At 39.2% G+C, this 24,086-nt stretch overlaps 1 protein-coding gene and 1 pseudogene across 8 annotated transcripts in view; one reads left to right on the top strand and one right to left on the bottom strand.

Moving 5' to 3' along the window:
* Positions 1-24,086, top strand: part of RPS6KC1 (ribosomal protein S6 kinase C1) — a 210,675-nt gene that overhangs the window by 18,700 nt on the left and 167,889 nt on the right. For 6 of the 8 annotated variants that reach the window (XM_069544174.1, XM_069544173.1, XM_069544172.1 and 3 more), the window contains exons 2-3: positions 2,014-2,049; positions 7,953-8,073. In XM_069544174.1, coding sequence (XP_069400275.1) covers positions 2,014-2,049; positions 7,953-8,073 — 157 coding nt within the window. Of the gene's footprint in view, positions 1-2,013; positions 2,050-3,607; positions 3,704-7,952; positions 8,074-24,086 lie in introns of those variants that run through there. The other 2 variants (XM_069544175.1, XM_069544180.1) reach the window with 2 other exon arrangements.
* On the bottom strand, positions 8,298-9,718 carry LOC138415736 (NADH dehydrogenase [ubiquinone] flavoprotein 2, mitochondrial-like; annotated as a pseudogene).

Genomic DNA, 24,086 nt, shown 5'->3' with positions numbered 1-24,086 from the left:
AGGGCTGATTAACTTCTCTTTAGCACATTGTATAAAAATATGTTCTTATATTTTTAGGAGGCAAATTTATATTTATAGGAGGCAAAATTAAATCATTTAATTATGTGAAACACCATGCTTTTGGAAAGGTGGACATTTTTTAGGGGGTGGAATTTGAAAGTAATAGTTAAAATCCAGTTTTTGAATAATACATTGTTGTTAGTTACCTGTTCTAACCTCTTACTGTAAATCTGTGTTGTTTAGAAAGGCAGTGGCACCCCACTCCAGTACTCTTGCCTGGAAAATCCCATGGATGGAGGAGCCTGGAAGGCTGCAGTCCATGGGGTCGCTGAGGGTCGGACACACTGAGCGACTTCACTTTCACTTTTCACTTTCATGCATTGGAGAAGGAAATGGCAACTCACTCTAGCGTTCTTGCCTGGAGAATCCCAGGGACGGGGGAGCCTGGTGGGCTGCCGTCTATGAGGTCGCACAGAGTCGGACATGACTGAAGTGACTTAGCAATAGCATTAGCCATATGTGGCTACTTTTATTTTAATTTAAATTAATTTAAATGAAATAAAATTAAAAGTTTCATTCTTCAGTTGCCGTAGCCATATTTCCAGTGCTTAGGAGCCACCTGTGCATGTGGCCAGGGGCTACTGCGTTGAACAGTGGCAATAGGGGATATTTCCTTCCATCATCAGAGAAAGTACTGTTGGACAGCATTGTTCTCAATTAATGAAAATGGCTAAGAGATTTCACCAAATTTTATGTCCTGAAAGTTGGAGAGTAGAGTGGCAAGAAATTGGAAACCTTTTCTTTCGGAATTGTTGTGTGGGATCTTTCAAGGTACTTAAGTTCTCTAGTAAGAGAAAGATAACTTTTAAATCATGGAGTTCTTGTGTCTCCATATTTGCTGTCTGCTACAGCCAGGCCAGACAGAGTATTATCCTCATTCTATAGAGCCCTCAAGCCTGTGAGTGGAGGAACTGTAATTTGAACCCAAGTTTGTGTGGCTTCAGTATACTTTTTGTTTTTGATTTGGACCTTAGGAGTAGTGTAGTGTTGAATTGATCATTATCTCCAGTTATAGTATTGTCACCTGGCATCAAAGACTTTTCTTCCTCTCATCCGCAAGCACGGTTTTAATATGTTTGATGTATTTTTTTGTTTGTTTCTGCAGAATACATATTGTAGCATCAAGTTTATGACTTTTATATTTGCATAGAGGGTATTATGTATCTAATATGAGATTTTCCCCACTCTGCAATGCATTTGATGATTTAAGCACCCAGCCTGCTTTTTGTACACTTTGTGAGGAATTCTTTGTACATGGTGTTAGACTTTTTGGCTTTTATCATTAGAGAAGTCTGAAAGAATCCAACCCCCACCGTCCCTGCTCAGGCAATAATGATAGGATTATTTGTCAGTGAGTGATGTGTATACTTTTTTTTTTAAAACAGGTTACTTTTGTTTTCTTTTTCACCATTAGGAGATCAGTGATTACTTCTAACAGATATTGGTGTATCTGAGCATTGTGGGTGGTTTTTTTTTTTTTTTTTAATGTGAAATCTTTATTAAGCTAATTGTAGATTTATATACGGGTGTAAGAAATAATACAGAAAAAATGAAAAATAAAAAAGAAGAAATAATACAGAGCTGTCCCTTTGTATACTTTGTTGAGGTGCAGCTGCCTTTTTATGCTTCTGATTTGTATGTAGCCTGGAAAGGGGGGTAGATAAGCTGTTAGAATTGTCAAGTAAGAGTAAAAGGATGAGGCATTCTCTTGTGAATGTAATAGTACACGAACATTAGCATGTGGACTTTATTTTAGTTGCCTTTTTGTTTTAATTTTTTAGTATGTGTTTCAAATAGTGAAGTTATTTAACTGAGTTCTGTGAAAATGATATAATATGATATTTCATTCAGCAAATTGAATTTTTCATACAAATGCTGTTGAAAGTAATCATGCAAGTGTAAAATAGTTAGTTTTGATAATGATTAGATATTTCTGTGTTTTCTTTGTTTTAGGTTGTTTCACGAAGAAATCCAGAGGATGTCCAGGAGGTAACATGTTTATACATATGAAAATTTTATTTTATGCATTTTGACAAAAATTTAATTAAATGCTTCATTAAGGAAGCAGTTATTTGTATGTCAGTCTTTGTATCTTGTTTGGAAATTGTTTTCAATTCACTGAACAGTAACTGAAGTATCTTATTTCAGACCTATTAGGTAAATGTTAAGTTTCAGTAGGTGTTAAGTTATATAAATAAAAATTTCAGGAATTATAGTGCCATTTAATAATGTGATAACTTTTCTGATAATGCCACTCATAAGATTTCAGTACTAGTTAAGGGCCCCTATTGATTTGCAAATTATGATGCCTGTATGGTAAAGAAAAAGAAATAAAAAAGAGTATTTGGTAACTTGTATTAATTTTAAAGAGCATAATAAATTATGGGTTTCTCTGTACTTCCATTTGTTTTTATTGGCATAGAAATGCTTTACAGTGTGTGTTAGTCTCTGCTGCACAACACAGTGAAGCAGCTATACATGTACATACATCCATTCCCTCCCGAACCTCCTTCTCTACTTCCATTGTTATATTGAGTTGGCGTGTTGACATCCTGGAAAATTGCTTCTTTTTAGAATTTTGTATTTAGTTCTTTTGCAGACTAATTCCTTCTTTTTAAAATAATACCAGCTTGTTATAGTTTTGCTTAGAACTGTAGAATTCCCTATTTGTAATTACTTTGTCCTTGTTATATACCTTTAGGAATCCTAACTGAGGAGTTAACGTCTTTTAACATTTTTACGTTTACTTTCATTTTGGTCCTTGTTTATTTATAGTAGGACTAGAAGGATATATATAGTCTATATATATATATTTTTTCTTCCTATTAAAGTGTTTAAAACAGATGTTGTAATTTGTTACATCTTTATTCTGCAAGATTTTTTTTCCTAATTGCATTTTAATGTCTTTGGGTGGGCTATGTATTATCTATTTAACCACAAGCCCCACTTACTGCTTACCAAACATACCTGTCTTGATTCATAGATTTAAATTGACTGGTTCTGGTTGGTTTGAACATGTTTCGATAATATTTTAACTTTTATGTATTACTGTTTCTTGCTATATCTAATCTGGTAATTGTTTTTGTCCTATTGTTAAAGAGTTAAAAAAAAAAAAGTTGGATAAAAGACACATTTTAAAAAGATTCCATACTGTTTTCCTTAGGGGTTTTAACCTCACTCCCTGCCCCTCTGATAGCCAGGAAGAAAATATTGTTATTTTGGAAGAAAAGGCTAAGTCTATATTTATATATGTCTATATCCTTTCAAAATGGCATTGAAAATAACTTGTACCTTTGATTAAGAGAGTACTCATATTTAAGTCAGTTCATTTAGTATGAACTATTCCTTAGAATTCTGTTAATTCCGTTGAATTAATAGTCAATACAAAAAAAAAAATAGTCAATACCAGGTGTTGACTTCTGCTTCTGAATACTTATATCTGTTAGAATTGAAAATGGGTTGTTTCCTTTGAATACAGTGTCTGATTGCTGTGCTGTAGTTTGTAGCTTGATCTTCCCCTTTTCCAGGGAGAATCCTGAGCCAACCTATCCATGAACATACTCTCTGCCATTTCCTTAATCCTTTTTTGGGGAAAACTCTTTTATAATAACAACAGTTGGTGAACCATTCATCAGAAACTCTTGTAAGTGTGCTTTAGTTAGATGGTTGCATGGTCCTTTGTTAAAAATGGTATAAAATCTTAAAAAGAATGTCTTCTGTCTAGCTGACTTCTTGAAGGATAGAATAACCTTGAAGTTATAACAACATTTTTTAGCTTCCCATGTATTATTTCATTTAAACATTGAAATTCTTACTTAGGAAAGGAATTTACTACGTAGAATTTGTTTCCATTTCCTTTCTTCTCACTTTCTTTCTCTGTTAACTGATTCACTTAGAATTTACTTATGCTTCACCAGAGCTGTTGAAGATCAGTAGATGTACTGTTTGTCTAATCAAATGTAGGACAAATAATATGCTATCCTTAAAAGATTGGGGAGATTTAGCTCTTTTTCTCACTTACACACACGCACCTTGGCACATGCTAAAAGAGTTATGTTTTGTTCCTAAGTGGGCCAGAATACTTGCATAGAGTCAATAATTTAAAATTATCCAGGATGGTTTTCCTTTTTATCTTTTAAACATTCCCTCCAAGTTTTCATTTATTAAGAGCAGCACGGTTCACTCTGGAGGGGGACAGCAACAGTTAATGTGACCTTTGTTCAGCAGGTTCTCTAGAGCATGCAACTATAGGACGCAAAGAATGAGGTAGAGATGTGTCCTTCACTCCCCACCTTTAAAAAAAGAAGTAGCCTGTAGCTCTGTGTCTCTCTATTTCACTGGGGAAATCTGGGAAAGGAGAACCAAAATAGAACTTTCTGTGTATCGTATCCGAAGTCTCTCACTGTTAAGTCATTTCATAAGTAAAACAGTTTTAGAAAAACTATTTGAGCACATTCAGAAATGTGTCAGGGGAAAGAAAAGGCTCTTTAAAAGGGGAGGAAACAAAATTCATAAGCAGGTAGTATGGTGGTGACATTGCAGAAAAATTGGATCCAGCAAGTTTTAAATATTATATGAGAATAAAAAAGGAGAAAGTTAATTGAGTGGTTTTGTAAAAGATCTAAAGTTTTTTTGGTATTGTTAAGAGAAATTATCCGTATAGAAAGCATTCATTTTATGTAAAAAATATCTAAGGAAATGTTTTTAATGAAAATTAAGCTTTTCTTTGTAGTCTGTTATGATTGTCACTGAATTTTTAATTGAGGAATATTTAATTGAGAAATTTTATGCAGAAGTAACTTTAATGAATAGGATATTTCTACAGAGTTGATTCAATAGAGTAATAAGTTATTATAACTTTTTTTTCCTAATAGGAAAGAATTGATTATTAGAGAAAATATTTTTTTTGCATGTATCTTTTGGCTGCTTTGTATAGTCCAGTTACAGACATCGATACTTGCTGATATAGTGGAGGTGTGCTTTTGTTCACTTTTCCATTTTGAAGATTTTTAGAAATGTCCAAGCTTAAAAGGAGTAAGAAGAAAAGGAGGCAGTGGCTGTGACATTTGGAGATGCTTTGGTTTCCTGCCTTTTTTGAGGGTTTTTATTTGCTCTTGGGTATTTCACTCCTGTAGTGTTGAGAATATGTGAGTGAGTATGTGAATGAATAAATTAGGACATAATGAAGAAACACAGATTTCCTAATTTTTGCTCTGAAACACTATCTGCTGGTTTATATGCCATGTCATTATTATCACTATTGTGATTAAATTATTAACTTTTGCCCCTTAAGTTGCCCTGATTTTATTTGATAGTGACCCTAACTGGAATACAGATTTTATCTACAGATTTGTTTCCATGAGCTGTGGTCTTTTGAATAGCTCTCATGTCTAATTTATAATAGCTTTAAGGATTGTGCTTCCCTTAGGTAAGATTATTGTCAGAAGCCCAGCGCTCATTTTGCCCTTAAGCCCTTGGCAGATGTGGTACCACCATAATTTGATCTATTTAAAAAATATGAAATAGCACTATGTTCCCATGACCAGAATTATGTTAATGTATCAAGATTAGAAATTGCAGGGAAGTTAAATATGAAAATTAGAAAATCACTTGTAATCTCAGTGTCCTGAGGCCTTTCACTTTTCAAGTGTTGGTTTGACTCTCTCGGTTCCTCTTACTCTGTCTTCTGCTGGAACTGTGGATGCTCTACTGTCTGCATTTGTCTTGTTCATTTCCATTTCATATGAAACCTCTTCTTCCAGGTGTCCTATCTCCTGGCACAGCTGAGCTTCTTCAATATGGACTGTGTCCTTGGTTTCCTCTTCTTTTACTTCTGGCTGACCCCCATCATTCAGCCATTTAGACTCCTCATCTTGTAACAAATGCTGAGAAATCTTTTTGAGTTATTTCCGCCTCTCTTCTCCCCAGTTACTACACCTTATTTTTAGTTCTTGCTCTTGAACTCCTGACCTGTCTATTGGATATCTTCAATTAGACTTAGCCTCACATGCACCTAGATAAAATATATCTAAAACTGAGCTTCATTCTTATCCCATCACAGCTTTTTCTCCTTGGCTGTTCACCTTTGGGAATATAGCACCACCATTTATCCAGTTGTAAAAGCCAGAATTTTAGTAATTATATTTGGCCCTTTCCCTGTCCTTTTAAAATGCTTCATCCCTGACCACTTTTCTCTCCCTCTCTTTTTGTTTTTTTCTGGCCGTTGCTTCCTTCAGTGTGCTCACCTGAGTCGACACTGTGTGGGTGCTCCTTCCACAACGCGCTTTCAGCACAATCATGCCGTCTTGTGATATAGTTGCTGTGTTGGCTTATTCTTCCTAATTTGACAGAAAACGTTTAAAGGAGGGACTGTGTTTCTTATTTCTTCGTCCTTTGTGCCAACACAGTGCCTAGCATAAAGTATGCTCATGAAAATATTTGCTTTGTTGACTATTTTTGTTGTTGAGTAAATGAATAAAAAGGGCTTCCCAGGTGGCTCAGTGGGAAAGAATCTGCCTGCCAGTGCAGGAGACGCAGGAGATGTGGGTTTGATCCCTGGGTCGGGAAGATCCCCTGGAAGAGGAAATGGTAACCCACTCCGTATTCTTGCCTGAAAAACTCCGTGGGCGGAGCAGCCTGGCAGGCTACAGTCCATGGGGTCACAAAGAGCCGGACACAACTGAGTGACTGAGCACAGACACATGCAGATGACTAAAAGGAAAGCTCAGGGGCAAGCAGTTTGTTTAAATTAATTCACGTTGTCTGACTAGTCTCCTAGGATTAAAAGCAAGTCTCTTATATGAAAAGCAGCACATTTAGTAATCATAATAGAATTTTTGATAGCATGACAGAATTTTGCAAAGAATTTCTTATATGACATTTAGTAATCATAATGGAATTTTTGATAGCATGACAGAATTTTGCAAATAATTTCTTATATGCAGTGAGTGGATTTTTTGACAAGTCTCTTAAATCACACTTGGTTACCTGTTTGGCCTAATGTTTGCTTATTAGTATTACACTATTGAGTTTGTTAGAAGTTAGATAATTAGATTTTTCAGAAGTAAAGGCCCCGATGTACTAGGTAATGGAATTTAAAACTCAGTTTTACCCTATGAGACTGAGGTCTGGATCAATGTTAAGACCGTGTGTTACATTCTTTTTCTTTATTAAGTGGTTTTTTTTTCCTTTTGATTTAATCTAAATAAGTTTAGACAATAATTTAAACTAATGAAGGTAGCTTACTTTTATGTGTTATATAATCTAAATGATTGATATTTTGTTTTTTGAAATATCCTAATTTTAGTGGTATTCTGATCAGGATTTACCTTGCCTCCGGAAATCTTATTACTGTCTTAACTGAGATTTTATGAAATGCAAAAGTTTAGGTTAATTACTTGCTACAAAGCTATTTGTTCTTCAGTATTTTTCAGATTATTTATCCTTCAAGGCAAATGCTGAGTATGTTCTTTATGTTTAAATTTGTTTAAATTATTTTGTGTTTGTAAACATGCTATTTTTGAGATGAATATATTTTGATATCTAACTCATTTCCAGGGCAATTGTAATTAATGTTTGAAGAGGTTAAGTGACATTTTGTGTAGTGTAGACCTTTTTTGTACTAGGTTGAATATTTTTCTAATATGAAGAAAACAGTGCTTTCTTAAAATGAAATTTAAAAACCAAAACAGTTGGAGGGAGAATTGCTGCTTTATATTTTTAAAGCAAATATTATTAGTTGATTTCAGACAGGTAACTGCATTGGTTAGAACATTTTTGTTTGCCTTTGCATGACAGTTTTGAGCACTTTAATGAAAATTTTTTTTCTTGTTCAGACATATGAACCTAAATGGTTTGACTGTGAGATACATTTACTTTTCTTCTCTCTTTAGATAATCGTATGGAAGAGATATAGTGACTTTAAGAAATTGCACAAAGAACTATGGCAAATTCACAAAAACTTATTTCGACATTCAGAATTGTTTCCTCCATTTGCTAAAGGAATAGTGTTTGGTAAGTGATTATTTTGAAATTGTGATTTTGAAAAGTGATGACTAGCTAATTATGTATATACACTGAACAGTAAAACACTGTACCATGAAGTCAAAAGCCCTGTATTAAGATAATTGCTATTATGCCGCAGGCTCTTGAAGTTGTTTTCTCATGGTTTTTTTTTTTTTAAATATAGGAGATTCATATTTTATTTCTTCAGTGCTATATTTACAGTTGAACATAAATTAAAGGCCTGCTTGCACACCAAAAGCAAGTGTCTTAGGTGGTTCAGTCAAAGAGGTGAGACCACTGACTGATGCACATGAGAAGCATCCGCGCCTTGACCCAGGTTTTGGGATTTTGCCAGTATTGAGTTCCTCAGTAATTTCTTCAGTATCCTTAGGTGTCAGATTCTCGTAGTAGCTGTCGTTTATTTGAACCATTGGTGAGTTTACACAGCCTTCTAAACATTCCACATCTGTAAGAGTGAAAAGTTGTTCAGGTGTAGCCTCCCCAACCTTTATTCCAGGTTTTTTTCTGAATGGCCTCCAGTGTGCTGTCCAAGTTTCAAAGCATGCAAGGCATAGTAGTGCAGGCTTGAATATGATACTTAACAACTGGTCCCATCACTTCATGGGAAATAGATGGGGAAACAGTGGAAACAGTGTCAGACTTTATTTTTTGGGGCTGCAGAATCACTGCAGATGGTGATTGCAGCCATGAAATTAAAAAAAACTTTTCTTCTTTCCTTGGAAGAAAAGTTTTGACCAACCTAGATAGCATATTGAAAAGCAGAGACATTACTTTGCTGACTAAGGTCCTTCTAGTCAAGGCTATTTTTTTTCCTGTGGTCATGTATGGATATGAGAGTTGGACTGTGAAGGCTGAGCACCGAAGAATTGATGCTTTTGAACTGTGGTGTTGGAGAAGACTCTTGAGAGTCCCTTGGACTGCAAGGAGATCCAACCAGTCCATTCTGAAGGAGATCAACCCTGGGATTTCTTTGGAGGGAATGATGCTGAAACTGAAACTCCAGTACTTTGGCCACCTGATGTGAAGAGTTGACTCATTGGAAAAGACTGTGATGCTGGGAGGGATTGGGGGCAGGAGGAGAAGGGGACGACAGAGGATGAGATGGCTGGATGGCATCGCTGACTCGATGGACGTGAGTCTGAGTGAACTCCGGAAGATGGTGGTGAACAGGGAGGCCTGGCGTGCTGCGCTTCATGGGGTCGCAAAGAGTCGGACACGACTGAGTGACTGAACTGAGCTGAACAACTGGCTTTGGATTGTACATTATATAAAAAATTGCTGCTTCATATACTTTCATTGAAGATAATCGCAGAACTTCCTGTAACCTTTTTCATGTAGAGAGGGGCAGCCAGCCACTCTGTCTGGGCTCAGTCCAGGAGTGGAAGCACAGCTACTGCCTTATGCTCTGCTGGGTAGTTGTTTTTTTTTTTTTAAATAGTTGCTTCTGTCCTCTTAGAATTTTATGATATGAAATCAAATGGAGTGTCTGGGTTATTCTCAAGAGTATCTCTGTGCACAAATAAGGCTCCTCCAGCTCCATTTTGCACAGCTGTCTTACGCAGATTCCCTATACATCTTCCCCTCTGGGTGGTGAGGCTAGCTTTGCGAGCTCAAATGCCACAGAGAGGAACATTGCAGGCTAGAAGTCAGTCCTTTTGGGTCACTTGTTTTTTCATGTTCTTGCTGTGGTTTTGTTAACTCAGAGTGCATTTACTCCTCTCTTTCATGAAAAAATCAGCACCAGAACAACTCAAACTCTAACCAATCAAGCAAATAGAAAAACCCTGTAGGAACGTAAGGGTGACATTAACTTATTCTTGCATAGCTGTCCCTCAGTGTCTCTGGGGGACTAATTCCAGGACCCCCTCTGGGTACCAGAGTCTGTGGATGCTCAAGTTCCTTGTCAGGTGTAGTGCAGTTGACCTTCGGTATCTGCAGGTTCCTCATCTATAGATTCAACAAACTGTGGATCAGCACCTCATATAAGTAAAATCATACAGTATTTGTCCTTTCGTGGCTGGCTTATTTCACTTAGCATCATTGCTCAAGATTTATCCACGTGGTAGCATGTATCAGAATTTCCTTCTTATGTCTGAATGTAGTCCCTCGGGTGTGTGTACACCATTTTATTTTTTCATCCATCAGTGAACAGTTGGATTGCTTTTACCTTTTGGCTGTTAAAAATAATGCTGCTGTATTGGACTTCACTGGCAGTCCAGGGTTAATACTGCGTTCCAGTCCAGGTTATAGGTTTGATCCCTGGTCAGGGAGCTGGGATCCCACCTGCCTTGCAGCCGAAAGACCAAAGCATAAAAGAAAAACAGTATGGTAAAATCTAGAACAGAAACATGATACATAATAAAGAGGAAACTGAGAAAGACATCACAAAACCACCAAACTAAAGTGGTAGAAACAAGAAAAAAAAAAAATGAAGCAACCAGAAAATGATAAACAAATGGCAGTACTGTCTTCAAATGTCAGTAATTACCCCAGATGTAAATAGATTGAATTCACTCAAAAGAAACAGAATGAACAGATGGATTAAAAACTGTTTGTTGCCTTTAGGATACTCAGCTCAGCTCTAAAGACAAATAAAGGCTCACTGTGAAGGGATGGAAGATGATACTCCAAGCAAATGTCAGCCAGAAGAAAGCATGTGTTCATTTCAGTTCAGTCGATCAGTCGTGTCCGACTCTTTGTGACCCCATGAATCGTAGCACACCAGGCCTCCCTGTCATCACCAACTCCCGGCATCCACCCAAACCCATGTCCATTGAGTCAGTGATGCCATCCAACCGTCTCATCCTCTGTTGTCTCCTTCTTCTCCTGCCCTCAGTCTTTCCCAGCATCAGGGTCTTTTCCAATGAGTCAACTCTTCGAATGAGGTGGCCAAAGTATTGGAGTTTCAGCTTCAACATCAGTCCTTCCAGTGAACACCCAGGACTGATCTCCTTTAGAATGGACTGGTTGGATCTCCTTGCAGTCCAGGGGACTCTCAAGAGTCTTCTCCAACACCACAGTTCAAAAGCATCAATTCTTCTGCGCTCAGCTTTCTTCACAGTCCCACTCTCACATCCATACATGACTACTGGGAAAACCATAGCCTTGACTAGAAGGACCTTTGTTGACAAAGTAATATCTCTGCTTTTTAATATGCTGTCTAGGTTGGTCATAACTTTACTTCTAAGGAGTAAGTGTCTTTTAATTTCTTGGCTGCAATCACCATCTGCAGAAAGATAGGCTTAAAGCCAAAAAAATTACAAGAGACGAAAATGAATGTTATATAATGATAAAGGGGACTGTCCATTCAGAAGACATGGCTCATTAATATGCATATATACATCTGACATAGCACCAGAATATATAAAACAATTATTAACAGTCCTAAAGGAAGAGATGGACAGCAACACAATAATACTAGGGGACTTGAACATCCCACTTACATCAGTGGATAGATCTAGACAGAAAGTCAACAAGGAAACATTGACCTTAAATGAAATATTAGACCATTCTTACAGATATATATAGAATATTCTATTCAAAAGCAATGGATACACATTTTTCTCAAGGGTACATGAATTGTTTTCAAGGATAGACTGTATGTTGGGACACAAGTCTCTTTAAGAAAATTGGCCAGGGACTTCCCTGGTGGTCCAGTGGTTAAGAATCCGCCTTGTAATGCAGGGGATGTGAGTTCAGTCCCTGGCTGGTGAACTAAGAGCCCACATGCCGTGGGACAACTAACCCTGGCACCACAAGCAGAGAGCCTGCATGTTGCAACTACTGCACTGCAATGGAAAGATCCTACATGCTGCAACCAAGACCCGATACAGCCAAATAAATAAGTTTAAAAAAAAGAAGATCAAACTATAAGAAGAAAGCTGGAAAATATCGTTAAGTATGTGGAGACTGAGCAACTATTGGTCAAAAGAGAAATAAAAAATGCATGAAGACAAATGAAAATGGAAATAGGACACACCAAAATGTATGGGATGCCGCAAAAACACAATTCTAAGACAGAAGTTTACAGCAGCACAGGCCTTCCTTAAGTAACGAGAAAATCTCTCGTAATCTAACCTTAAACTAAAGAAACTAGAAGAAGAGAACAAGTGAAGTATATAGTCAGTTGAAGGAAGGACATAAGAAAAGTCACAGTGAAAGTAAATAAAGATTTAAAAGACAGTAGAAAAGATCGTTGAAACTAAGAGCTGGCTCTTTGAAAAGGTAAACAAAGTTGGCAAACCTTATGGTAGCCTCACTAAGAGAGAAGGCTCAGATGAGATCAGAAATGGAAAGAAGTGAAGTTGCAATGAATACTACAGAAATGCAAGGGATTATGAGAGACTGCTATGAATGAATATACTACCAACTTGGACTGTCTATAAGAACTGGATAAATGATTCTAAGAATCATTCAACCTTTCATGTCTGAAACATGAAGAAGTATGAAGTCTGAATAGACTGATCACTGGTAAAGAGATTGAAACTAAAAAAAAAAAAAAAGCAACCTCCCCAAAACATAAGTCTAGGACCACATGGCTTCAGCAGTGAATTCTATGAATCTTTCAAAGATTTATTACCTGTTCTTCTGAAGCCCTTCCAAAAAATTGAGGCTGGAGTGCTTCTTAACACGTTTTATGAGGCCATCATTACTTTGATACCAAAACCAGGTAAAGATAACATGCAGAAAAGAAAATTACAGGCCAATATCTCTATTTTTTGCAATAGATGCAAAAGTCTTCAACAAAATATTAAGCAAATTGAATACAATGCACTAAAAGGATCATAATGATGAAGTGGCATTCATTCCAGGGATACGAGGATGGCTCCGTATCTGCAAGTCTGTTAATGTTCTATACCACATTAATAAAATGGAAGATAAAAATCATGCGATCATTTCAATAGATGCAGAAGAAGCATTTGACAGATTTTAACATCTGTTTGTGATAAACTTTGAATAAAATAAAATTATAGAAGGAACGTACCTAAACATGATAAAGGCCATATATGACAAATGGATAGTTAACAGTATACTGAATGGTGAAAACCTGAAAGCTGTCCTTTTATCAGTGAGATCAAGATGCCCACTCTTGTTCAACATAGTATTGGAAGTCCTAGCTAGAGCTTTTAAGCAAGGAAAAGAAAAGACCTCTAAATTGGAAAGGAAGAAGTAAGACTGTCACTATTTGCAGGTGACATGATTTTATATATAGAAACCCCTATAAACATTTCACCAAAAATCCATTAGAAATAATAAACGAATTTAGTAAAGTTGCAGGATATGAAATCAAAATACAAAACTGTTGCATTTTTATACCCTAATAAGAACTAGCAGAAAGAGAAAACAATCCCATTTACATTCACAGCAAAAAGAATAAGATACTCTGGAATAAACTTAACCACGGAGGTGGAGACTTGTACACTGAAAACTGTAAGCATTGTTGAAGGAAATTGTAGAAAACAGAAAGTAATGGAAAGATAGCCGTGTTCATGGATTGGAAGAATTAACATTGTTAAAATGCCTATATTACCTAAGGCTATCCACAGATTCAATCCTTGTCAACAATCCCAACAACAGATTTCATAGAAATTGAACAAAAAAATCATAAAATTTGGATGGAATCACAAAAGATCCGGAATAGCTGAAGTAATCCTGAGGAAAATGACCAAACCTGGAGGTGTCACACTCGCTAATTTCAAATTACACTGCAGAGCGCCCCCGGAGGAGGAAACGGCAGCCCACTCCAGGATTCTTGCCTGGAAAATCCCACGGACAAAGGAGCCTGGCGGGCTCCAGTCCATGGGGTCACAGAGAGTCGGACACAACTGAAGTGACTTAGCATGCATGCACAAGGCTGTCCTAATCAAAATTGCATGTTATTGGCAGAAAACAGACACACAGATCAGTGGAACAGAATTGAGAGCCCAGAAATAAACCCACACATACATATGGAAAACTAAGAACATACCATGGAGAAAGGAAAGTCTCTCCATTAGTGCTGGGAAAAGTGAACAACTGTGTGCGAAAGAATAAACTGGCACACTGTCTTATACCATACACAAAAAATTAACTCAAAATGTACAGAAGATATGAATGTCACATCTGAAACTGTGAAATCCCTAGAAGAAAACAGACTGTACACTCTTTGATATTAGTCTTGGCAGTAATTTTTTAAGATATGTCTCCTCAGGCAAAGGAAATAAAAGCAGAGATAAATGGGATGACATCAAACTAAAAAGCATCAGCACAGCAAATGAAACCATTAACAAAATGAAAAGACAACTTACTGAGTGGGAGAAGGTACTTATAAATTATATACCTTTTAAGGGCTAATATTCAAAATATATGAAGAACTCCTCTAAGTCAACAACAAAAAAACCAAACAACCTGATTAAAAAATGGGCAGAGAATCTGAATAAATCTTTTCCTGAAGAGGACATACAGATGTCCAAAAAGCACATAAAAAATGTTCAGCATCACTGTCAAGGAAATGCAAGTCAGAGTCTCAGTCAGATATCCCCTCATGCTCATTAGAATGCTGGTTATCAGAAGTGTTGGAGAGGATGCGAAGAGAAAGGAACCCTCATGCACTGGGAGTGGGAATGTAAATTAGTGCAGCCACTATGGAAACCAGTATGGAGATTCCTCAGAAAATTAATAGAAATACCATATGGTCCATCTGTTTCACTTCTGGGTATTCTGAAGAATATGAAAACAGTAATTTGAAAAGATGTATGCAGGCCTATGTTTATTGCAACATTATTTATAATATCTAACATAAGGAAACAACCTAAATACCACTGAAGGATGGATAAAGATGTTTGTGTGTGTGTGTGTGTGTGTATGTGCTGGGGTCCAGCCCCGGTGGATCCAGGGAATTTGAAGGGTGGACGGCGTTGGCGTGAGAAAAACTTATTTATTGATTGATATAAGATTAGATTAAGAAACAGTAGTGTAGTAGGAAAATTAAGTGGAGGAAGAGGGCTGAATAGCTTGGATTACGCGGAAGACCAATAAAATTCCAGACAAGGAATTTGCACCATCTACGTTGGGCCACTGGTGCTCGCTTGAATATCTAAGGGTGCCTCGCCTTAGGCTCCCTTTCGCGCGAGTCTTAACAGCCAGGGCAAGTAAGTAGACTTGGCGAGCCTCCGCGCCCCAGATGGAAATTCAGCCTGAAATTAAAGTAAAGAGCAGAGGGAGGGAAAGGGAGAGAAGAAGAGAGAGAGACACGGGGGAAACCAGTCCAGCGACTGGCTCCATCCTCTGTTGTTCAGAAGGCCTTTTATACTTTTGATAAAACATGGAGATCAATGGGTAACACAAAGTTATGCAGCGTTAGCAGTCCACACTCTTATCAAAACCAGGCTTTTCTCTCTGCGTACCTAATTGTATACACAAGTCTTAGGTAATTTACATCATCTTCCAGCCAAAAGGGCCAATGAACATTTTACAGCTTTTTTTCTGATAAGGGTTTGTCAACCAGAAGACTTATTTGTGTTGATCTTCCCAAGGTCTGGTGCCACTCTCAGAAAGCACTAAATAAAGTTACATTCTTACACAGCAAAGATATAACAACTTACAACAAGTAGAGGGTGTACAGTGATTTACAGCAAAAGAGAAGCAATTAACTCAAAAGTCTAGTGTTGCTAACATCAAAACTACTATGTATCTTTTTCTACATCCTGCTTACATTGAGTAACATCCTTCCAGGTGCCTAAAAGATAAAGAATATGGAGGTCTGGCAGCAATCCTTGAGTCAACAGTGAAAACCCGTCACCAATATGATTTTTAACTCTTTAAAAAAGGCTCTGTATCTTAAGATGCTTTCAAGCTTTGTGCCTCTCGCGGTTGGGGGGCTGTAAGCAATTCACAGGCTGTAAGAAGTCTGGGGAACCTGTTAGGCAAGCTAGAGAGCTATCAGAGGGGGTTTAACTGAAACATCCTTTTCAAATGCAGAAGACTAAAGCCCTGAATTGACTTTTTTCCAGAGAATATCAGAAGAGTGGAAAAGCAGGCAGATTCTTATTTTTTGGGGGGTGGATGCTCAGGAAATTCCAGGGGGAAAACCTGAGCTCTGATTAGCCTTACTATCAGAGCTCTTGCCGCATGACCTTGTCACGGGTGGAATTCCTCACGCTGGCTCCTGGCGCTCGCGCATGTCTGTGTGTGTGTGTGTGTGTGTGTATATGCAATCAAATACTACTAAGCCATAAGAAACAATGAAATCTTGCCATCTACAACAACATGAATGGACCTGGAGGATATTATGTTAAGTGAAATAAGTCAAATGGAAAAAGACAAATATTGTATGATTTCACTCATGTGAAATCTAAATGAAATGAAATGGAACAAAAACAAACAGGTAGATACAGATTGGTAGTTACCAGGGGGAAGAGTAGTGGGGATAGGGCAAAATGGTTAAAGGGGGTCAAGTGCATAGGGATGGATGGAAACTAGGCTTTGGTGGTGAGCATGCTGTGGTGTGTACAAAAGTAGAATTATAATGTTATACATGAGAAACTTACTGTTATAAACCAACGTTCAAATGGTTGTAAACCTCAAAAAAAACCCACCAAAAAACACTGTAATTTTCTGCTCTGTGCATCGTCTTCCCAGTTTTGCTTCTAGAGAAAACTGGCTTTTATCTTTTTTATTTTTCATTTCTTGAATGTGTATTCTGTATCTATAATAGTAAATGTATGCAGTTTTTTCCTTTGTTCTTTGGTGTAACAGCTTATGACGTGTCTATTTACTTTTTGCTCTGGTAGGTAAGATTTTGACTTACCTGTTCCCCTGTATTATTATGTAATATTTTTAGTTCTTCTGTTGACCATGTCTCTATTTCTTTGTTCCATAACTATGGACAATACCATTTGTCTCTGTAAGATGAATCTAAGAGTGTATTTATCCTCTCTTTTACCTCATTAGCTCCTTTTACCACTCAGCTTTTGAAACTTGTATGCTTATTTTAACATTTCTCAAAGGTGGTAATATTTATATTCTTTTCAGTAATCGTAATTAAGATTTCATACTTAATCTGTAGAATGATTTTCAAATCTGGAATTTTAATCAACTTCATCTGTAATATTAGTATCATTACGACTATAAATATTGTTCATTATGTCAGGTAATATTTGTATCATTATGACTGTGAATATTGTTCATTAAACAGGTAACAATTATATTTTGTTAAGTTTAATTGTGATGACTACTGTGACAATGTAAGTTTTTAAAAACGTTTTATTTTGTATTGTAGTTTAACAGCAGGAGGGCTTAGCCACACATACACATGTTATGACAATGTAGCTTTAATGGGATCTTTTTTCCTTATACTACACCAGTAAATCAAATTCATGCTGTGTGCTAGTTTGCTAAATATGTGGACCATACCTTTTGTGGTAGACCATCTCCAAGATGGCCATATGCAGTCCTTCTCTCCTGCTAGTTACATATTTGTTTATTCCCTTCCCAGGAATCGATTGGTCTGTGTGACCAGTAGCGTAAAGAAAAGTGGCGGTGTGTCATTTCTGAGGTTAGGTTATAAAAGCTGTGGCTTCTCTCTTGGGGATATTGTCTCTCTCTCTCTCTCATTACTTGCTCTGAGGGTTACCAGCTTTCATACTGTAAGGACACACACAGCCCACGATGAGGCCCACACCGAAAGAAACAGAGGCCAACACCAACACCCAGCAGTCACGTGAAACCTGGTCCAGTCACGTGGATGAATTTAGGTGCAGATTTCTCCGGTCCCAGTAGGCCTTTGAGATGACTGCAGCGCTGGCTGACAGCTTGACTGCAGCCTCGTGAGAGACACTGAGCTGGAAACATCCTGCCTAGCCTCTTTGGATTCCTGACTATCAGAGGCTGTGTGAGATAGTAATGTTTGTTATTGTAGGCTACCAAGTTTTGGGATAATTTTTTACATTGCAATCAGTACTTAAATTTTTTTTTTTTACCTGGAAGTTTGAGTGCTGTTATAACAAAACCCAAAAATGTGGAGAGTGGCTTTGGAATGAGCCATGGGCTTTGAGGAGAGTGTGAGGGCCTACACTGTCTTGAGGAAGCTGTTTATAGAAGCCTTGTGGTCTTTGATAAGACTGCAGGTGAGGGCTTGCAGGAAAACGAGGTAAATGTTACTGGAACTTAGAGGAAGGGAGTGGGTCCTTTTGACATAGTTGTAGAAAGTTTAGCAACATGGTTGCGTACAGAGGTGTGGGAAGTAGGGACGGTACCAAGGGAAGAGGGTAGTGCTGCTGGGAGATTTCCAACCAAAGTGTTTAATAAGTTTGATGTGGTTTCTTCTTGGTAGAGGAAGGTTTGTTTTTTGTGGTGGCTTAAGACATTAGAGCTTTATTTTATTTTATTTCTTTATAGTTTTGGAGGCCTGAAGTCTGAAATGAGTATTATTGGGCAGAAATCAAGGTTGTTAGCAGAGCCTAGAGCTTCTAGGGAAGAACGCGTTCCTTGCCTCTTTCAGTTTCTGGTGACTGGGTGTGTTCCCTGACTTGTGCCAGCATCGCTTCAGCCTTCAAGGCCCTTATCTTCAAACCTCTGTCTGCTTCAGTACTCCACTGCCTTCTCTGTGTGAAATCTCTCTCTGCCCCTCTCTTATAAGACATCTGTGATGGCGTTAGTGCCCATCCTGATAATCCAGGGTAATCTCTGCCTCTCAAGGTCCTTAATCACATCTGCACACACTTCTTTGAATAAAGTATCATCTACAAGTTCCAGGAATTAGGACCTAGTATCGTTGGGGCTGCCTTGAGACTATCACATATATTTGAGTTCCTCCTTTCCTCTATCTCTCCATCCCTCTCTTCCTTTCTTTCTTTCAAAACTTTAAAGACCATGAATATATTCTGCTCTTCTACAAAACTGCCCCTTAGATTTGGCATCCATAGATTCTTGCACAGACCAGTGTTTCCATCGTGGCTTTAGTTCAGTTCAGTTGCTCAGTTCTGTCCGACTCTGTGACTCCGTGGACTGCGCACACCCGGCCTCCCTGTCCATCACCAGCTCCCATCATGGCTTCATAATAATGATTTTCCAGTTCCAGCACCGGTTCTACCTTAGTGATTATCCTCCCTATCTCTTTACTTGTGTGTCTTTGTAACTGTTCTTCTGTTTACCTGAGTCTATGTTATCTATCTGTATAGCTGCATGTTTGTGTATTGTGTCTATTTGTGCATTTATCCATCTATCCATTATTTATTTGAACTCATATACCTAATTCCTCCCCTCCTCCAAAGTTCAGAATTCATTAGGCCTGCCTGGTAGTGCAGATGGTAAAGAATCTGTCTACAGTGCAGGAGATCTGGGTTCTATCCCTGGGTCGGAAAGATGCCCTGGAGAAGGGAATGCTGCAGTGTTCTTGCCTGGACAAGAATCCCATGGACAGAGGAACCTGCAAGGCTGCAGTCCATGGAGTCGCAGAGAGTCGGACACGACTGAGTGACTTTCATGTTCACTCTTTCTTTCAGGGTACCAGATGCCCAAATTGTTCTAGCTTTGACCAGTAGGGCCCCTGTACTTTGGCTTCTCTGTCCTTGAAACTTTTCACCATCAAGTGTTTTTGTGGTGGTTGTGTTTTTAAAGCACTTACTACTTTTAAGCATAACAAGACATTGAGTGCTCATCTGTGAGTTTATATGCTCCAGCCTTGGAATCAGCCATCTCTTCACAGAGCCCTGGTTGCTTTTTGTGGGGAATGTTTTTAGAAACTATGTTAGTTATCAATTTTTTGCATAAAATTAGCTCCAAATTCACCTCTTTTTTCCCCCCTTATTGGACCTACTTTTCCAACTGGCATGTATAAACTTAATCCGTTGAGGTGTTGGAGGGACCCTGTGGGAGATGGACTTCTGCTCCTGCGTGCTCTGTGTTGCCAGTGGCGTGGACGTGTGTGGGCTTCCCAGTGGTTCTCACCCTCTAGCAAGTTTTGTTGCTAGTTCCTGTCTAGGGATCCCCTCTTTCTACCTGCGGCCTGCTGATACCACAGCAGAGTTTCCTGTTTGGCTGTCCAGCCTGCAGTTCTCAGCCCAGTACCTTTGGCCCTCCTGCTGCAGAGCAAGTGGCTGGGGCAGCCCAGCTGACTCTTAGCCAGTCTGCTGCAGCCGCTGTTTCCAGGAGCCCCGAATCCAGCCCTGGGGAGCAGGCCCCCTTGCTAGGACTGCCTTCGGTTCTTTTCCTCCATCCTAGGATATTCCTTACACTTCTCTTTTATTCCTTCTTAGTAGTTAATCCTGTGCAAATAGTTAATAATTCTTTATAAGACTTTCCCTCTTCAAACTGCCGTGTGGATTCCGCTTTTTGGCTGGACTCTGGCTGCTGCAGGGTCCTCTATCTGGGCAGTAGATAAGCTCACTCTCTGCGCGGTAGACAGGCTCACTGTAGCCTGTTCCAAGGCTCGCTCAGCTGCTGTAGTTGGGAAACAGTGCATTTATGTGCATACAGATTACAGTGCATATGTTGTACATACTTCCATTCATGTGCAAATCTGCGCATATAAGCCTTTGACTGTGTGGATCACAATAAACTGGAAAATTCTGAAAGAGATGGGAATACCTGACCTGCCTCTTGAGAAATCTGTATGCAGGTCAGGAAGCAACAGTTAGAACTGGACATGGAACAACAGACTGGTTCCAAATAGGAAAAGGAGTACGTCAAGGCTATATATTGTCACCCTGCTTATTTAACTTATATACAGAGTACATCATGAGAAACGCTGGACTGGAAGAAACACAAGCTGGAATCAAGATTGCCGGGAGAAATATCAATCACCTCAGATATGCAGATGACACCACCCTTATGGCAGAAAGTGAAGAGGAACTAAAAAGCCTCTTGATGAAAGTGAAAGAGGAGAGTGAAAAAGTTGGCTTAAAGCTCAACATTCAGAAAACGAAGATGATGGCATCTGGTCCCATCACTTCATGGGAAATAAATGGGGAAAGAGTGGAAACAGTGTCAGACTTTATTTTTTTGGGCTCCAAAATCACTGCAGATGGTGACTGCAGCCATGAAATTAAAAGACGCTTACTCCTTGGAAGGAAGGTTATGACCAACCTAGATAGCATATTCAAAAGCAGAGACGTTACTTTGCTGACTAAGGTCCGTCTAGTCAAGGCTATGGTTTTTCCTGTGGTCATGTATGGATGTGAGAGTTGGACTGTGAAGAAGGCTGAGCGCCGAAGAATTGATGCTTTTGAACTGTGGTGTTGGAGAAGACTCTTGAGAGTCCCTTGAACTGCAAGGAGATCCAACCAGTCCATTCTGAAGGAGATCAACCCTGGAATTTCTTTGGAAGGACTGATGTTGAAGCTGAAACTCCAGTACTTTGGCCACCTCATGAGAAGAGTTGACTCATTGGAAAAGACTCTGTTGCTGGGAGGGATTGAAGGCAGGAGGAGAAGGGGACGACCGAGGATGAGATGGCTGGATGTCATCACGGACTTGATGGACGTGAATCTGAGTGAACTCCGGGAGATGGTGATGAACAGGGAGGTCTGGCGTGCTGCGATTCATGGGGTTGCAAAGAGTCGGACACGACTGAGCGACTGAACTGAACTGAACACCTGCTGCTGCTGGCTAAGTCACTTCAGTCATGTCCGACTCTGTGTGACCCCATAGATGGCAGCCCACCAGGCTCCCCCGTCCCTGGGGTTCTCCAGGCAAGAACACTGGAGTGGGTTGCCATTTCCTTCTCCAGTGCATGAAAGTGAAAAGTGAAAGGGAAGTCGCTCAGTCGTGTCCGACTCTTCGCGACCTCATGGACTGCAGCCCACCAGGCTCCTCTGTCCATGGGATTTTCCAGGCAAGAGTACTGGAGTGGGGTGCCATCACCTTCTCCGATATACATATACACCTACATGTGCTTATTTCAGAGTTGTTTATGATAGCTTTTGCCAAACAAATTTTTATATGTTCAGTTTTATTCCTGAATGCTCCTCCACTAACCTTGCCAAGATTTTATGGTTTTGGTCCTGATGAGAAAGGTCATCCCATACCTACATTTGCTTGTAAGATGATTTTTATAGCTTAAAAAATTCTTTTTAATATCTGTGTGGAATTTCTGTTTGAATGGGATGTCCGATGATGCTCCATTTTAGTTTTCTTTCAGATAGTTAGATATCTGTTGTCAGATCACTTATTCAATAATTTGTATTTTTCCTAATGAAATCTTAGTTATACTTTTCATATGCATTGCCATTAATTAAGGGTTTTTTCTTTTGTGGCATTTATTTGTCTATTCTTACATTAATTCTTGTTTCTATACCATGTTGATTTTTGTATAATGGCTTTATAGAGTATGTTCTGATGCTAGCTATATTTCTTATCAGCATTGGGGAAATGCTGCCTTGCAAGGTCGTCTTGGAATTCCTGGGGCTCTTTCGTTGGTTCTTCTTGGTTCCAAGAAGCCATGCCAATTATCCGTTATCCATTTATTGCCTCTTAGCTTCAGGTCTGTTCCTTTTTTTTTTTTTTTTGATTGGCCTCACTGTGGGGTTTGTGGGATTTAGTTCCCCCATTTTAGTTCCACTGGACCTCCAGGGAATTCCCTTCAGGTCCTTTCATTTCCTGTTCCACATGAATAGGCTGGACTCCTTAAGCGTTTCCCTTCACAGTGAGTATTGCAGTTAAGCTCCACTTAAACATATGCTTAACTGTAGGGGACACTGGTGGGGCGCTCTGGGAGGGTCAGGTCTCCTCTCCCTCTTTGCAGTCTGCTGTGGACTGTTTTTCTTCTTGCTTTTGCTGCGCTGTTGCCAGAAGCATCTGCCTCAGCCATACACCTGGAGACCAGGCTCGTGATGAGCTTGTAGCCGCAGTTAGTCCATGGCCATCTAGCTAAGCACTCCACGGTCTCCAGGCCTGTTGGAGAGTGGGCTTCACACACACTCTCTCTGTGTATCTGCCCCTCAGCTGCAGCCCGCTGGCACTCTGTACCCCTCCGACAGGACACTAGAGCTCAGGCCTCATTGCCCTGTAGGCGAGCAGATTCTTGATGCTCCCCCCTTCTGCATGCCAGTCTGACAGCTTTGGCCTGCCTTCCTTACCTCAGAAAGTCATTTCCTGAGGCCTTGCTGACCCTGACAGCGTGTTCCCCAGGCCTTGCACGACCTTGCTTTATGCGTGGGCTCCCGGCACTGTGATTCTCTTGTTGCCCACCTGCCAGCCCTGTCCCTTCTGAAGTATGGAGGGGGTCTTTCCTGGTGACTGTGGACCAGTCCGTGGAGCTCAGCATATGTTTCCCAATCCAGTGGCTGTAACCATACCTTTTCCAAGAGGATCTGAGATCAAACCGTGGGGAGGGCTTCCCCCTTCCAAGTTTTTTTTTCCTTAGGTACCCTGGGGTATTCACTAGGATTTTCTTTTCACTTTAGAGTTTCTATTTTTCCATTGTCATGCTTAATAATTCTTTATGTTAAATTTTTCCTGTTCCAGTTGCTGTGCGATTTTGATCTCTTGACTGAACCCTGCTGTCTGTCTTTGACTTTAGAAGAATTCTGGGTGACATGACGTTATCCTGGCTCTGTTGGCTCAGAGTTCTCGTGGCACAGGGATTTCTTCATTCTGGCTTGATTGCAGGATCACGGTATCCTGAGCTTCACACCTGCTTCCTCAGGGTGTTCAGCGGGTTTTCACAGCTCCTTGAGATTTGGGCGCAAGATGCAGAGAATCTTACATAGTATAGCAACATCAGTGGCATTTATGCCAGAATAAAGGGGTCATTGAAAGCTTCTTGCTACAATTCTTTAATTTTAATAAATGCTAAATATTAACAATTTATGATATATGCTGACATTTCAAAATATAAGTAATGGCAAGAAGTATCTTGGATGCATGATTAGAAAGATTAAAAAAACAATTGAGGGAAGTGGGCAACTGGTCACTCGCCATAGAACCATTAGTTCTGATGGTTCCATCCATTCATTACGTTCTTGTACTCAGCATCTGGGGATCCATGAACTCTTGTTATTGTAGGCTTGTTAGCCTCTGAC

The sequence above is a fragment of the Ovis canadensis genome, chromosome 12 (genome assembly GCF_042477335.2).
Source record: "Ovis canadensis isolate MfBH-ARS-UI-01 breed Bighorn chromosome 12, ARS-UI_OviCan_v2, whole genome shotgun sequence".
Classification (NCBI taxonomy): domain Eukaryota; kingdom Metazoa; phylum Chordata; class Mammalia; order Artiodactyla; family Bovidae; genus Ovis; species Ovis canadensis.
Note: the sequence above shows the minus strand (reverse complement) of the source record. Positions and strands in the feature narration are given on the sequence as shown.